At 43.8% G+C, this 15,676-nt stretch overlaps 2 protein-coding genes across 2 annotated transcripts; both read right to left on the bottom strand.

Annotated features, from left to right (window-relative positions):
• Nucleotides 1-4,312: 4,312 nt before the first annotated feature.
• LOC131648632 (uncharacterized) lies at nt 4,313-7,060 on the bottom strand. Its single transcript, XM_058918373.1, has 3 exons — nt 6,254-7,060; nt 5,716-6,097; nt 4,313-4,317 (listed from the first exon to the last, which is right to left on the bottom strand). The coding sequence occupies exons 1-3, from the start codon at nt 7,058-7,060 to the stop codon at nt 4,313-4,315; spliced, it is 1,194 nt and encodes a 397-aa protein (XP_058774356.1).
• Nucleotides 7,061-13,100: 6,040 nt separating this feature from the next.
• Nucleotides 13,101-15,215, bottom strand: LOC131648633 (uncharacterized). Its single transcript, XM_058918374.1, has one exon. The coding sequence runs from the start codon at nt 15,213-15,215 to the stop codon at nt 13,101-13,103; it is 2,115 nt and encodes a 704-aa protein (XP_058774357.1).
• Nucleotides 15,216-15,676: the final 461 nt, after the last annotated feature.

Genomic DNA, 15,676 nt, shown 5'->3' on the forward strand with positions numbered 1-15,676 from the left:
TAAATGGCGCACTCTTTTCGACCAGACTCGTCATGTTGGCCCAACACACACCCCATAGATCCTTCAAGCACAGTTAAGTACATAAGAAGCGGCCTACCAGGAACCGGAGGCATGAGAATTGGCGGCTCTTGGAGATACTGCTTGATCTTTTCAAAGGCCTCCTGACAATGATCATCCCATCGGACATCTTGGTTCTTGCGCAGCAGCTTAAAGATGGGTTCACAAGTGTCAGTGAGATGAGAAATGAACCTGGCTATGTAATTCAACCTTCCAAGGAACCCTCGAACTTCTTTTTCATTCTTCGGTGCTGGCATGTTCTGTATCGCTCTTACTTTATCAGGGTCGACCTCAATCCCTCGTTGGCTCACAATGAATCCAAGTAACTTTCCAGATCGCACTCCAAAAGTGCACTTGTTTGGATTAAGCCTCAACTTGAATTTACGCAAACGAGCAAACAGTTTCTCAAGATATACCAAGTGTTCCTCCTCAGTTTGGGATTTTGCAATCATATCATCGACGTACACCTCAATCTCTTTATGAATCATGTCATGGAAGAGGGTCACCATTGCTCGTTGATATGTTGCACCAGCATTCTTAAGACCAAAAGGCATCACCTTATAACAATACGTACCCCACGGAGTGGTAAAGGTAGTCTTGGTCATATCTTCAGGAGCCATCTTTATTTGATTATAGCCAGAAAAACCATCCATGAAGGAGAATACCGAATACTGAGCAGTGTTGTCGACTAGCACATCAATATGAGGCAGAGGGAAATCATCCTTCGGACTTGCCCTATTCAGATCTCGGTAGTCGACACACATGCGTACCTTTCCGTCCTTCTTAGGAACGGGTACTATGTTTGCAATCCAAGGAGGATACTCACACACAGATAAGAAACCAGCCTTCAACTGTTTTTCAACTTCTTCCTTGATTTTCAAGGCCATATCAGGTCGAGTTCTCCGTGGTTTTTGTTTTACCGGCGGACATTCTGGTTTGAGAGGTAGCCTGTGCATAACTATATCCGTGTCTAAACCAGGCATGTCTTCATATGACCAGGCGAAGATATCAACATACTCTCGAAGCAACTCAATCAACCTTCTTTTTACATCGCTTTCCAAAGCGGCGCCTATCTTGACTTCTCTCTTTGCTTCTTCTGTACCGAGGTTGATGATTTCTATGGCTTCCTGATGTGGCTGAATAGATTTCTCTTCTTGTCTCAAAAGTCTTGCCAATTCCTCGGGGACTTCACAATCTTCCCCACTATCCTCATCAGCTTGGTCAATTGGATTCTCAAGGATATCAAGACGTGGAACTGTAACATTATCATTTTTGATGGAATTCGAGCCGGATCTGCACGATGGATGATTTATGCCTTAGAATGTAATACATAAAAGAAAAGGAAAAAGCTTTGCCATTTTTGAAAAAGTTTTTAAAGTAAAACAAAAAATGAAAGAAATGGAACAGTAATTGCATGCGAAGATATGATTTTCATTCAATATTAAACAAATTGAAACAACATGGGGGCCCTTCTTTATACAAGCGGTCAAAATGCTTAGGGCGAAGCATATGACTTATCGAAACAAGAAAATTACATCTCCATAAAAGTGACTCTGGGGACGTCCAAGATAGTCTAATTGTTGAGCTCCTGTCCAGGCGCAGCATGGCAAATGAATCTGGAGAGATCTTCTTCATCATCATCATCCACGGCGAGAACCTGGCTTCCAGAACTGGTGCTTGCACTGACGAACACTTGAGAAATGGGGGGAATCACCTTCTTTCCAGGAATTATGCTGAGCTGAGTAGAGGAAGATGGTTGATACCCAAGGCCATACTTGTCTCGCTTCTCATGAACATCAATCAGCTTGCCCCAGGCACTACGGGGAGTACCAGCTTCTAAGAAGGCCTTAGCATCATTCAGAGACGAGAGGGGTGCTCCGAGTTCTTTCTTATTTTCAACCACGGGGAGTTTATCAACCGACACAATCTCTAAGGCCTGAAAAGGTGTCTCTTGTATCTCTCCCTCCACTTCAACATAACGGTATGACGCCAGATTATTGACGATCAAATCCTCTTCACCAGTGATCACAACAATCTTGTCATTCACAACAAATTTCAAACACTGATGGAGGGTAGATGTCACAGCCCCAGCAGCATGGATCCAAGGACGACCCAAGAGGCAAGTGTATGAAGGACTTATATCCATGACATAGAAGGCAATATAGAACATGTGAGGGCCAATCAAAACAGGCAGATCAATTTCCCCTTCTACGGACCTCCTAGAGCCATCAAACGCTCTGACACTCATAGTGCATGGTCTCATCATAATCCCATCCATACTCAGCTTAAACAAAGTGGTCTTGGGCATCACATTAAGAGAAGAACCGGTATCAATCAAAACTCGAGACAACACAGCATCCAGACACTTGACGGAGATATGCAACGCTTTGTTGTGTGCTCTACCCTCAGGCGGAAGCTCATCATCAGAAAAACCCAAACAATTACCAGCAGCAATGTTGGTCACAACCCCTTCAAACTGAGGCACGGTAATGTCTTGAGTAACATGAGCGGAAGCCAGAACTTTCATCAGAGCATCACGATGAGCTTCAGAATGCACCAAGAGAGACAAGATGGAGATCTTGGCTTGGGTTTGATCAAGTTGGTCAATCACTTTGTAATCACTTTTCTTAATGATTTTCAAGAGTTGCTCGGCATCTTGTGCATTACGTGTCACAGGAGGATCAACAGCAACTTGCTTTCCTTTTGCTTGTGTACTAGCCTCTTTATTGGTCTCTTACGGGTAATGCCACTAGTGCCAGTAATATTAGTGATGCTCGAATTACCCACCGGAGGACAATCATATTTCTTCCCTCGAATATACACGGCATTATAACTCCAAGGAACAGCCTTAGAATCATTCACAGGAGAGGGAACAATAGACGAGGTTGAAGGAGTCGAAGGAACATTTGGAACCTGAATAACCAATGGAGTCCTCGGAGCTTGAATGACCAAGGGAGTACTCGGAGCACGAATGATCAAAGGAGTACTCTGATTCTTTGACACCTCAGCAGGATGGTAAGGTATCTCTAGAGTAGCCACATCTTCGACAGGAACGACCCTTTCCACTCTAAGAACACCTTCATCCATTAGTTTCTGAATTTCTTCTTTCAACCTAGTGCATTCCTCAGGGTTAGAAGAACATTGCAAACAGTAATCATGTAGTTCACACAAAACCTTTTGTTGCATAAGATATTCTCTGACAACTGCTAGCGGCATCCTTACCTCATTAACATCACTCACTAGGATCTGATCATCACATAACTCAATAGCATGGGTCGCACCGGCATGAGGAGGCATAGGATTATTCTGCACATTAGGACCAGTAGGAGTGAACGAGATGAGCTTGTCATCGAGAAGATCCTGGACTTTCCACTTGAATGCCCTGCATTTCTCAATTGTGTGGCCGGGAGCCCCAGAATGAAATTCACAATGAGCATTCGCATCATACCCAGGAGGAAGAGGGTCAGGTGGAGGACCCATTTCGCGGAGTTGCACTAATTGACCAGCAAGTAATTGGGGAAGAAGCTGAGCATACGACATTGGAACCGGATCTATACGTCTGTCAGGGTATCTTTGCCTCTGTGGACCTCTTTGACCTTGAGGCCTAGGATTCTGTTGGCGATTCTGAGAAACAGCAGCTTGTTGTTGTGGTACGAAAGGCTGTTGGGGTGCCATCCATGGTTGTGGAAGAGCGGCAGCATATGCTTGAGGGACATACGGACCTGGAACAGCATAAGGCATCGGATAATAAGGAGGTGGAACAGCAGAATATGCAGGAGCTCGACCTTGGTCAACAGAGGCAGTGCTAGTCTCACCTTCCTTCTTCTTCACGAACCCAGAATACGGCTTCTTACCATTACCACTTGAGTTGCTAGGATTAGTAACACCTTGAATGGTACCAGCTTTGACACAGTTCTCAACCCTCTCACCAATGATGACCACATCCGAAAAGGAAGGAGAAGTATTACTAACCATGTGCTGAAGATACGGCCCTTTTAGAGTCCCCATAAACAGATCAATCAACTCGCGGTCCAAAAGAGGAGGTTGGACACGGGACGCAAGTTCACGCCACCTCTGGGCGTATTCTTTAAAAGACTCTTCAGATTTCTGTGACATATTTTGTAGCTGGGCACGGCTGGGAGCCATAGCAGTATTGTAGTGGTATTGTTTCAAGAAGGCGTCGACAAGTTGTCCCCAAGTACTGACATTAGACCTCTCAAGTTTCATGTACCATTCCAACGGGGCTCCAGTGAGACTATCCTGAAAGAAATGCATCAGCAGAGGCTCGTTCTCAGCATGAGCAGCCATCTTACGGCAGTAGGAACGAATGTGAGTCTCTGGACAGGTGACTCCCTTGTATTTATCAAAATCTGGCACTTTGAATTTCGGGGGAATAACAATCCCAGGTACCAAGCACATAGCAGCAGTGTCGAAACTCGAAGTTTTAGCAACCTCAACAGCCTTAAGACGCTCTTCAAGAGCTTGGTACATCTTAGCAGTCTCAGTCAACTCAGCAGTAAGATCATGTTCAAGATCAATAACCTCATGGTGGTCGTCCACTACTTTCAGTGTCTCATTAATAGGAGTCTCTTTAGTTTTCACCCCTCCGTCAGCAGAATTGGTAGGAGTATCTTTGACCAAACTAGCGACGCTCTTTCTGAGTTCATCCTGTCCTTGAACGACGGCATGGAGAGTCTCCATAAGTTGGGCCATTCTTTCCCCCATAACATCCATATCCCTACGGAGGGCAGCTTGATTCTGTTCAAATTGTTCCATGATTCTCTCGTTACTCCTGGTGCGGTAAGGATGTAAGAAAGTCAGCTTCGTCGTCGGGAAAGAAATCTGTTGTTGGAAAGGACCCCAATTAGTTTCTTGTGCAATAACCTGAAAAATGCAATGTGATAATGTGAATGTATGAGTGCATGTGTGCATATGATGTGTTGTGTCATTTTCAGGGTATCCAAGATTTAATATTGATCCAGAATAGCTAACAATGTGACAAAAGATAAGTATCAAGAGAAACTAGTTCTTTTTATTCATAACAAGAATTTTAAACTTGGGCAAGCCATACATTGACAAGATAGTTCAGCAAGGGAAATAAAAGACCCCATCCAACAAGTCTGGTGGTGGTCGAAACATACAGACTCAAACATCAATCCATCTGAATATAAAACAGAGGTCCTCCTTGTCTGAAGTGCTCGTCGCTCCACTTCTTAGTTTCATCAAACAGTTTCTTGGTTGCTTCTCGATCTCTTCCTTTAAGAAGGCTTTGAATCACCTCATCTTTGCGAAACAAATGCCCATCTAGCTTCTTGCAGCACTCCCTGAGTTCGTCACATCCTTTGCATTCTGGGAGATAATCCTTCTCAGATATGTCCTCCATCATTCGATCTCTGAGCTTGGCATTTTCTTCTGTTAGTCGAGTATTACGGAGGTGACTTCCTTTCAGTTGAGTCTCAATTGCCATTCTTTTAGTGGTCTCTTCTTCCAGTTTCTTTTTCAGATTCTTCACTTCAACTCTAGCATCCCTTTCTATCTTGAGCTTATAAGCTTTCAAGTCTTCTCGGTACTCTCGCTTGAGTTTCTCTTCTGCCTCTTTCATGGCCCTTTTTAGGATCTTATGGTGATCCTCAACGATAACAGTAGTGTCTCTTTCACCTTTTTCCGTTCTAGCCCTCTTTTGAACTCTGGAAGATCCTCCCTTCAGCATTTTGGCTTCGTGTGTCAACTCAACTCTTTTCTGGTCCACAAGACAATGTTTCGGTTGCGCATCTGACTTCTTTTCGTGCAATTGGGTGCATTCCATATCTACCTGGATACGATTCTCAGCAGGTACAGTGGCAATTGGAATCTTAGGTGGTTGCTCGTACAATGGGTTAACCTTCGGGAAAGGCAACAGGCGATCTTTAACTCTATTTTCAACCCAATCCGTGTAGGCTTGTTTGGCAACGGCATTCTTTCCACCTAGAGAAATCTGATCACTTGTATGGATGTCATTCCAGGCCCTCATCACTTTTTCTAAACCTTTTAGATCGGTTCCCTTCTCAAAGCAAACGGATTCAAATATTTCTTTGTCCAAAGGCTTGTTTTCAAGTGCAAAACCCAATTGACGCAGCGCTAGCTTAGGATTATAATTGATAACACCTTTTGTTCCTATGAGGGGAACATTGTCAAAAGCCCCACAACTAGTTATAACCTTCTCTACGTCCATCCCAGTAGGACACCAGACAATGTCATTTCCGGTAAGCCCCATGATCCTTTGAGGCCATTTCTGGGTAGAAGTAATGAAAGGACCACTTGTAGGTAGGTGGGACTTAAACCAGGTGTATAACAACGGCAAACAATTTCTTATGGCTCCTCCTTTCCCATATCGAGAGTGAACAGAATAGTACGTATCGGCTAGCAAAGTAGGGACCGGATTCTTCTCCACAAAAAGACATATAGCAGCCAGATCAACGAACTTGTGAATGTTAGGGAACATCACGATCCCATAAATCAAAACGGCCAGAAGGGCGTTGAAAGCTTCCCACAACTTTTTGTTGGCCAATTCTTGGGCCTTCTCAACCAAGAAACTCATATAGAAACCCTGAGTGCTACCATTCTTCTTCCAATTCCCAAGAACGTCTTCTATGCTCAAATAAAGAGCGTTGGCAATGTTGTTCAAATCAGGTTTCTCTGGGACACACACGAAAGGAACCTTGTGTTGAATCTTGATATTGAGAAAGTGAGAGTACTCCTCGAGAGTGGGAGCCAACTGATAGCCTGAGAAGGTGAAACAACGCAAGTCAGGATCGTAGAACTGGAGAAGAGTAGACAAACCCCATTCGTCGACGTGTGAGTCCAAAAGAGTCAAGATGTTTCCATAATTCTCAGTGAACACAGTTTTATTATGACCAGTGATCAATCCACCCAATTGCCCCAACTGAACCAAACCTTCGCGATGGAAACTGTAAGTGTGAGTACGCCTTGTAGCTTCTCTGGTAGCGGTCACGTTGCTAGCCATCCTGGATGAAAAGTAATAACCTCGGATACCCTGAAAAATGGCATGCATATGAGAAATAATACTATTTTTCTTCTTTTCTTTTTTCTTTTTTTTTACTACATCTTTTCTTTCTTTTCTTTTCTTTTTTTTTTTTTTTGGAAGGTAAATATGCCATGATGTAGATGATGCAATGGAGGTTTCCCCACATAGGAGAAATGTATGTTGCCTCTGGATAAGATCGGACGTTGCAGGATCAAAGGTCCGGCATAGGCACAATGAAACCATGAGAACACAAGTCATCAGCAGAACAGAACGGTCACCAACGGTACCTGTCATGTATACCCCTCCCCACTCACGGGTGTAGTCTAGGTCAAGGTAGGTCAAAAAAGCCAACAGAGGATTGAAAGTAGGCGTAATCATACGATATTGCCTCTTTCAACCAAGCTCTGCCCGTGGATACATGATCGGATCAATCAGACATACGTCTTCTGTCCGTCATGGCCACTCTATTCCTAGTTCCTAAGGTATCACTCATGGCCTGGGTATTGGGCCTTTTACCTCATAGAACAATCCCACCCAACCTGCAAAACAGAACAGAAGACCCCAAGGAACACAGAATATAATCCATATGCATGATGTGCAAACAGAAATAAACATGATATGCAGGCAGAACAGTAAACATGCAAACATATATACAAGGTATAGACATAAAAACAAATAAACACCCAGTAAATAAACAAACAAACGCAGGCTAGGATCGACTCACTAAGGATGGACCAGCAACAGGTCTAGCAACATCCCCAGCAGAGTCGCCAGCTGTCGCACGCTCGCGAAAAAATGAACAGAGTCGCCACCAATATATTTATCCCATAAGGGAAAGGAATATCAGCAAACCTAACAAAGGAAGGAACAGGGTCTTGCGACCAGAGAATCAAGGTACGGGAGTCGGTTACGCAAGGGGAAGGTGTTAGCACCCCTCACGCCCATCGTACTCGATGGTATCCACCTATGTTTGTTGCTATCTAAAGGGTGTATAACTATGTCTATGCGAAATGAATGCAAAATGTAGGGAAAATAAAGAATTGTACTCGCACGGGCCCTACCCCGCTGCCTACGTATCCTTTTCAGGAATCAGAGTTACCGTAGCTCGGCTAAAGATTTTTTGTTTGTTTTTGTGTTTTTTAGTTGGGCGGCGTTAACGCTCACGCTCATGCACAAGGGGACAGCCTAGGATGCGATGGAGCGGAGATAACTTGCCCTTAGAAAGGAGAAAAAGAGATTGGTTTGTATCTTTTAAGGGTAATTCCATGATGACGAGAACCCACTACAAGGTCTCGCATCACTTCCTCACTTTTGTTTTAAGTCTGAACATTTATTAGGTTTTTTGAAGTGTTTTTGGTTGGTGTTTTTTATGGGGATTTTAATTTGTGACTTAGATCATACCAAAAAGAGTTTTGTTTTGCATATTTAGAGAATGCACACCGAGGCCTACGCCACAATCGTTTCTCTAAACAACGGTTAAGAAATACATCGAGGCTTCACACCTCAATCATTTCTTCTCCGCTAAGTAAAGGAAATACAAAAAGGAGTTCTTTTGTGAGTACTTAGAGAATGCACACCGAGGCCTACACCACGATCGTTTCTCTAAGCAACGGTTAAGAAATACATCGAGGCTTCACACCTCAATCATTTCTTCTCCGCTAAGTAGGAAAGAACGTACATCGAGGCCTACGCCCCAATCATTTCTTTCCTACTATGAAATATAGTGACGGTATGATCTTCATCGGTATTTATTAAGTATTTTAAAAGTTGAAAAGAAAAAGAAAATGATAAGGGAACTATTCTTAAATTCTAGTCTAAGTTGTCTATACAAGGGAATTAAAATGATAAACTATACAATTATTAACAAAAACTATACATGGAATAGGTAAGGGAAAATCAATATGCGACAAATAAAATTGAGAATTATGGCAAACAAATGATACTCACAAGCACACATACATCCATTAATTCTATACAAAAAAATCGAGACTAAAGATTAATTCCTAAGTCTATTAGCAAGTTTATTTACAAAGAAATATTAAACAAAACAATTCAAACCTATGGTAAAGGATGATTTATTAAAGGTTTTAAAACAACTAAGAAAAATCAACAAAAATCGAGTCAATTATTCACACACTCTAAAATACCTAAAACCAATTTTTATGTACTTTTTATTTGAGTAAAATAGGAATTATGAGTTAAAAAGTTAAAAGAAAACAAAATTAAAAAGAAAAAGAAATTCTAAACAAGGGGGGTTGTGTCAGTAATTTTCTAATGAATTAAAACTAGTTATGGAAAAAGTTGGGCCCAGAACAGGGGGTGGCGCTAGCAGTAGCACCCAGGGCCCAAACTCAGAAACGTACGTGCTTTAGCAAAAGAGGGGTTCAATTCCAGAAAACTCTCAGGCCCAAGCTATTCGTGGCCCAACGCTTACACTTCTCACTATCCTTCATTTTATTCCACTTGTTTTTTATTACTCAGCATTATTAGCACATGTGGTTTATTTCCTTTAATGTGTAACGTAGCATGGCAAATATATCAACTGGTCAAGGTTTTATTTAAGTCATAAAAGGCAAACGAATTACTCAGCCAATCAGAATGTTACATAACATGGCTCAATGATTAGAGTAAAACAAAAATGCAAAAAGATGGGAAGCATGAGCCAACTACAACACGCCACGTAAGCGCAGGTGGGGAAAAATATCACAGACACGCAGACGCCGGAGATGCCCTCTCCGGTCGTCTTCTCCGACCTTACTCACGGCGGCGACGAGGAAAAAGACTCAGAAAAGCGCAGGACCAACGTCTCCTGACTCGGTTTTCGCCGCTGAATCTGAATCTACCATTGATTTCTACTAATCCTTTCTCTAACACGCAAACCGAATCACACTTGTAAACCCTAACATGAAAGATTCTCACCAAACCGCAGTCTAAACGCATCATTTCATTCATACGCATCCATAGAATTATAATATACGATCTAATCATCCAGATCATCAGCATTTAGCAAGAAAATGAATCAAGACGCAAAACTACTACGAACTTCACACAAATGCATACAACCTATCATCCACTTGGAGCTACATGTGAAAGGATGGTAGCAACTTACTTGGAATGTTCTTGAATCGAAGCAGTAAAGAGATCTACGAAGCTAGCTTCCACTCTTGATTCTCGAACAAGGATGATGATTATGCTTGCGGTGGTGACGATTTCGATGGGAGAAAATGGAGCAGTGGTCGTTGACGAAGATTCAAGGAGGAACAACGGTGGTGATGGTGCAGGTAGGCGGTGGTTGGTGGTTACCGTGAAGATGATGGTGGATGATGGTAGCGAGTGGAGGTGAGTGGTGGTTACAAGGTGGCGATGCCGTTCGTTATGGTTGAAGGTGGGGGAAGAAGATGAAGGTGGTGGTTTTGAGATGAAGAAGTTTGTTACAAAGTGTAACAAACTTTCTTTCTTTTGCAGAGAGAGTGCAGAGAATCGTGAAGTGAGGGTGGAGAGAATGATGAGAGTTTTTTGAGAGAGTGAAAAAAGTGAGTGAGAGCTTGAGTTGTGAAGGTGCTGTTCTTATATATGGGATTGAGGGTGCATGATTGTTATGGTGCGGGTGTTGTGTAGTGGGTCTATCCCAAGAGTAATTATATGCTGGTATGCTTTCCACGTGCCTTTTGCATCTGCAGTGGTGCATGGCAAAATCATCCTTATGTGCATAATATAATAGACACCCACCATTCTCATCATTCTAAATAGGGACCTTCATGCTCATGTAGCTCCATGCACGACCCATCACTTGGCACAAACATTCTCACTAATGGAAGATGGCATATGATAGAAGAACTTTGGTGTTGGGGTGATTTAGAAGTATTGCTTGAAGCTCATTCAAAAATGCATAGAAATATAGTGGTACCCTATTGCATTATCCTACACACGCGCGTGGCCAGGATTGGCTCACATTCAGGGCAAAGACATAACTTGGCCAGGGCCCGTCTTTGAGTCCCTCCATCTTGATCCACATATGCTCAATGGTCATCATCCATGGTTCATTAGAAAGAATACGTGGCAAGGAACACATACATACCACGTTTAACTCAATTGGATGCTTCTAAGTCTTTAAAACTGGACGCAAAGATAGCCCACCACGTGTTTGATCAATTGCATGCGTGTGACCTGAGATTGGTGCCCAGCCTCACGCCACGAGATAGTTTTGTGAGACCATGACTTTAAGCCTTTGTAACTCACCCAATACACATCCAATTCCCAATATTCATGGCCCATTGTGTAGAGGACATGGGGGAGATTAGAATGAGGCCCAGTTTGCGTTTGTAGGATTTCTATATTGCCCTGAAATTGTCTTCAAATGTAGCACACCATGCGTTCGATGAAATGCTTCACGTATGCCCTGAAGTCTGCCCAGCTTTGTGACGTGATCCAAGTGAAAAACTTCAACTTAAAACTTCAATAACTCTTCAACCAAGAATCAAATGAAAAAGTGTCCAACTACAAAGTTGTTCTCCTCCATGAGAGGAACAACTTTGATGTTGGGAACTTTTCCAGAAAATGTCATTTGCCACGTGTAATTATGCTGTGAAGTAGACTGATCATCAAGATTTTAAAGGCCAAAATTTTTCTAAGTATGAAAACTTTCCATTTTTGATTTTTTCTATTTTTGGCAACTTTTGTCAAACTCTCGATTTTATTCATTCTTTGACTTTTCTTGACCGATTTTCCACCAAAAGTCAATATTTGAGTGATTGACCTGATTTTGACCCAAAAGTCAACTGTTCTGATTTTCTTCCGATTTCCATGAAGTTCCCGATTAATCCCCTTCTGACCCCTAGAAATCTACTGAACACTTCCACACAAGCATCATGCCACTTCTCTCCATAAAATCAGCTCTTGATCAATGTATTTGACCAAAAATCAACTGCGTTGACTTTGGTCAAGAAACCCTAATTCAGGATAATCAGATGAACATCAAGCTTGTACTTTTCAACCAATGCCTTGAGTTGAGAATGAGAAAACCCTGATTTCAAAAGATCTTGGGCAAGATGATGACACCCCATATTAGGCTTCAAGTTTCTTCTTCTGATCAAGGACCAATGATATGGATGCATGCGATGGTATGACCTAAATGGATGTACGTACATGAATGCAAAGCCTAAGCCAGTTAGAAGTAAAGGGGTAGGACAAATTTGGGGTATGACACCTGGCATATGGTGAATCTCGGATTTCGTTGTATTGAGCTCCTGGGCTCATGGCGTGAACGGTCCCTTCGTGAGCGGGGCGTTCTGCCATCATGATACGTGTTTACGACGGGGATACTCTGTATTTAGGGCCCCTCGAAGAACAAAGAGTCTGCTCGATTAAGATAGCGGGCTCCCGTTGTTTTGTTTCAGTTAGAGGCGCTCGGCTCGTACCGGACCGCACCTTTATTTTAGCTGTAGTATTGTTTGAGTTTCTCAGCGTTCCAAGGTCGAACGAGTTCTTCTCCTTGCAAGTTTTCCAAGTAGTATGCCCCATTTTCTGTCCTTGCTCGGACACGATAGGGGCCTTCCCAATTCGCGGTCAGTTTGCCTTCTCGGGAATCTTTGTGGTTTCTTTTTAGCACTAGGATGTCTACTTTAAATTCCCGTTTAATGACCTTCGCGTCATGTCTTAGGGCGATTTTTTGCTTAAGTGAAGCTTTGCGTAGAGCGGCCCCGATGCGAATTTCCTCGACCAGGTCAAGATCTTCCCTGATTGCCTCGATGTTGCCCTCTGTCATGAGTGGCTCTTCGACGCGTCTTGAGGGCACATGTATTTTGACGGGGATCACGGCCTCCGTTCCGTATGTCGGTCAGAAGGGGGTTTCCCCGGTAGTGGAATGTGGGGTGGTGCGATAGGCCCATAGGACGCTGTGCAGCTCTTCTATCCATCCCCTTTTTATTTCGTCTAGTGTTCTTTTGAGGCCCATCAAAATTAATCTGTTAGCGGCCTCTGCTTGCCCGTTCGTTTGTGGGTGCTCGACTGACGCGAAATGTTACTTCGTACCTAATTTCGTGACGAATTCTTGGAAGCGCCCGTCTGTGAACTGGGTGTCGTTGTCGGTGATGATAGCCAATGGTACCCCAAACCGGACGAGGATGTTTCTTTTGTAGACGCGGAGTACGTTCAAGGATGTGATTTTGGCCAGTGGCTCGGCCTCGATACACTTGGTGAAATAGTCGACCGCAACTATTATATACTTGTTCTGGTTGCTTCCGGTCACGAACGGACCGAGGAGATCCATCCCCCACCACGCGAATGGCCAGGGAGATGATAAGGATTTGAGTTCGTTGGGGGGTGCGAGGTGCATGTCCCTAAAATGTTGGAATTTGTCGCATTTCTTCACGTATTCTTTGGAGTCGTCTTGCATCGTCGGCCAATAGTAACCAACTCGGAGGGCTTTTCGAGCGAGTGATCTTCCTCCTAGATGTTGGGAATTGATTCCTTCGTGTATCTCTTGGAGTATGTGAAGGATTGTTCCCTCGTCTATACATTTGAGGAGAGGTATGGAAAATCCTCGCCGGTAGAGGCAATTTTCGATTAAGACGTACGAGCAGGCTCTTCTTCGGATGGTGGAAGCCTCTTTCGGATCGGCGGGCAAGAGGTCACTTGTCAGGTAATTGTATACGGGGGTCATCCAACAGGATGCGTCCCTAATTGCACTTACGAGTGAGAGTGAAGATGAGGTCTTTGTACTGTATTTTGGTAATATTTTCTGGATTACGGACTTGTTACCTCCCTTCTTTCTCGTGCTCGCCAGTTTTGATAGGACGTCTGCCCGAGAGTTGTGTTCCCTTGGGATGTGTTTTACTTTGGCGCTCTTGAATCGGGCCAGTCTTTCTTTTACGAGGGTCAAGTATTCGGCGAGGGCTTCGCTTTTGATCTGATATTCGCCTGAGATGTGGGATGCGACCAGTTGAGAGTCGGTGAACACCTCAATGTCTTTGGCTTCTAAATCGTTTGTGAGGCGTAGCCCGGCAAGTAGGGCCTCATATTCGGCTTGGTTGTTGGACGTTGGGAATGATAGTGAGAGGGATACTTCTGTGAGGGTTCCTACTCCATTTTCAAGAATGATCCCCGCTCCGCTTCTAGTTGAGCTTGAAGCACCGTCCACGTATAAGGTCCATCTTCGGACGTTGTTGTTTGTTGTTTCGGTGAAGGCCATTTCGGCCACGAAATCTGCCAAGACCTGTGCTTTAAGGGCTTTTCTTCCTTTGTATTTGATGTCGAATTCTGCAAGTTCCAACGACCAACGGAGCATCCTTCCGGCCATGTCGGGGCGTGCAAGTAGTTGTTTCACGGGTTGCTCGGTTCGCACGACTATGGTATATGCTAGAAAATAGTGTCTGAGTCTTCGGGCAGTGGTTATTAACGCGAATCCGAATTTTTCGATCTGTTGATATCTGACCTCGGGGCCTTGGAGTGCTTTGCTTGTGAAGTAAATGGGTTTCTGGCCTTCCAGGGATTCTCGTATCAAGGTCGCGCTGACGGCCTCGGTGGATATGGCGAGATAAAGGTATAAGATTTCTCTGGCTTCTGGCCTAGATAAAATTAGTGGGCTGGATAGTGCTCGCTTAAGGTGGGAGAGGGCGCGTTCGCAATCTTCCGTCCATTCGAAGGCGATCTCTTTGCGCAGGAGTTTGAATAGTGGCAGGGCATGCTGAGGGAATTTGGCCACGAACCTGGATAATGACGTGAGCATGCCGTTCAAGGTTTGGATTGATTTCTTCGAATTCGAAGTGGGAAAGTCCGAAAAGGCCCTGCATTTATCCGGATTTGCTTCGATTCCTCTTTCTGTTAAGTAAAAGCCGAGGAATTTTCCTGCGCGGACACCGAATGTGCATTTTTCTGGGTTGAACCTCATTTTACACTCTCGGGCTTGCTCGAAAACTTTTTTAAGATGGGCGGCGTGATCGGTTTCCCTTTGGGATTTGACGATCATATCGTCCATATAGACTTCGATCATGTCACCTATCTCTGCTCGGAATACTTTGTTCATCATGCGTTGGTATGTTGCGTCGGTGTTCTTTAGGCCAAAGGGCATTACGTTGTAGTAATAATTGCCTGATTCGGTCATGAATGTCATGTATTTCTTGTCAGTTTTAGCCATGGGTATTTGATTGTACCCGGAATATGCATCCATAAATGAAAGTAATTTAAAACCGGCAGAGTTATCTACTAGTTTATCTATATTGGGCAGAGGATAAGCATCTTTTAGGCAAGCCCTATTAAGATATGTGTAGTCAGTGCACATGCGCCATTTTCCATTTGATTTTTAACAAGTACAACATTAGAGAGATGGTGTACTTGGCTTCAGATATAAAATTGGCCTCTAGAAGGTCTTTTAAAGCTAGTTCGGCCGCGACCGTTTTCTCTGGTGATTGCTTTCTTCTTCTCTAGGCGACGGCCTTGCAGGCGGGGTCGATAGTCAGGTGATGGCAGGCCACTTCTGGATCGAGTCCCGGCATCTCGGCGGCGCTTCATGCAAATAGGTCGGCGTTTTCGCGGAGGCAAGCTTTGAGTTGTCTCTTGGCCAGATCCGGCAGATCTGCTCCGATTTTTACTCCTTTG

Source organism: Vicia villosa, linkage group LG2 (genome assembly GCF_029867415.1).
Source record: "Vicia villosa cultivar HV-30 ecotype Madison, WI linkage group LG2, Vvil1.0, whole genome shotgun sequence".
Lineage (NCBI taxonomy): Eukaryota > Viridiplantae > Streptophyta > Magnoliopsida > Fabales > Fabaceae > Vicia > Vicia villosa.

Excerpts from the sequence above, each read along its gene's own strand:
- LOC131648632 (XM_058918373.1), bottom strand. The coding sequence starts at position 7,060 with ATGGCTAGCAACGTGACCGCTACCAGAGAAGCTACAAGGCGTACTCAC. Across the intron at positions 6,098-6,253 it reads CTGGGATGGACGTAGAGAAG|GGAACCGATCTAAAAGGTTT; the intron begins GTTATAACTAGT and ends TGCTTTGAGAAG.
- LOC131648633 (XM_058918374.1), bottom strand. The coding sequence starts at position 15,215 with ATGGCTAAAACTGACAAGAAATACATGACATTCATGACCGAATCAGGC.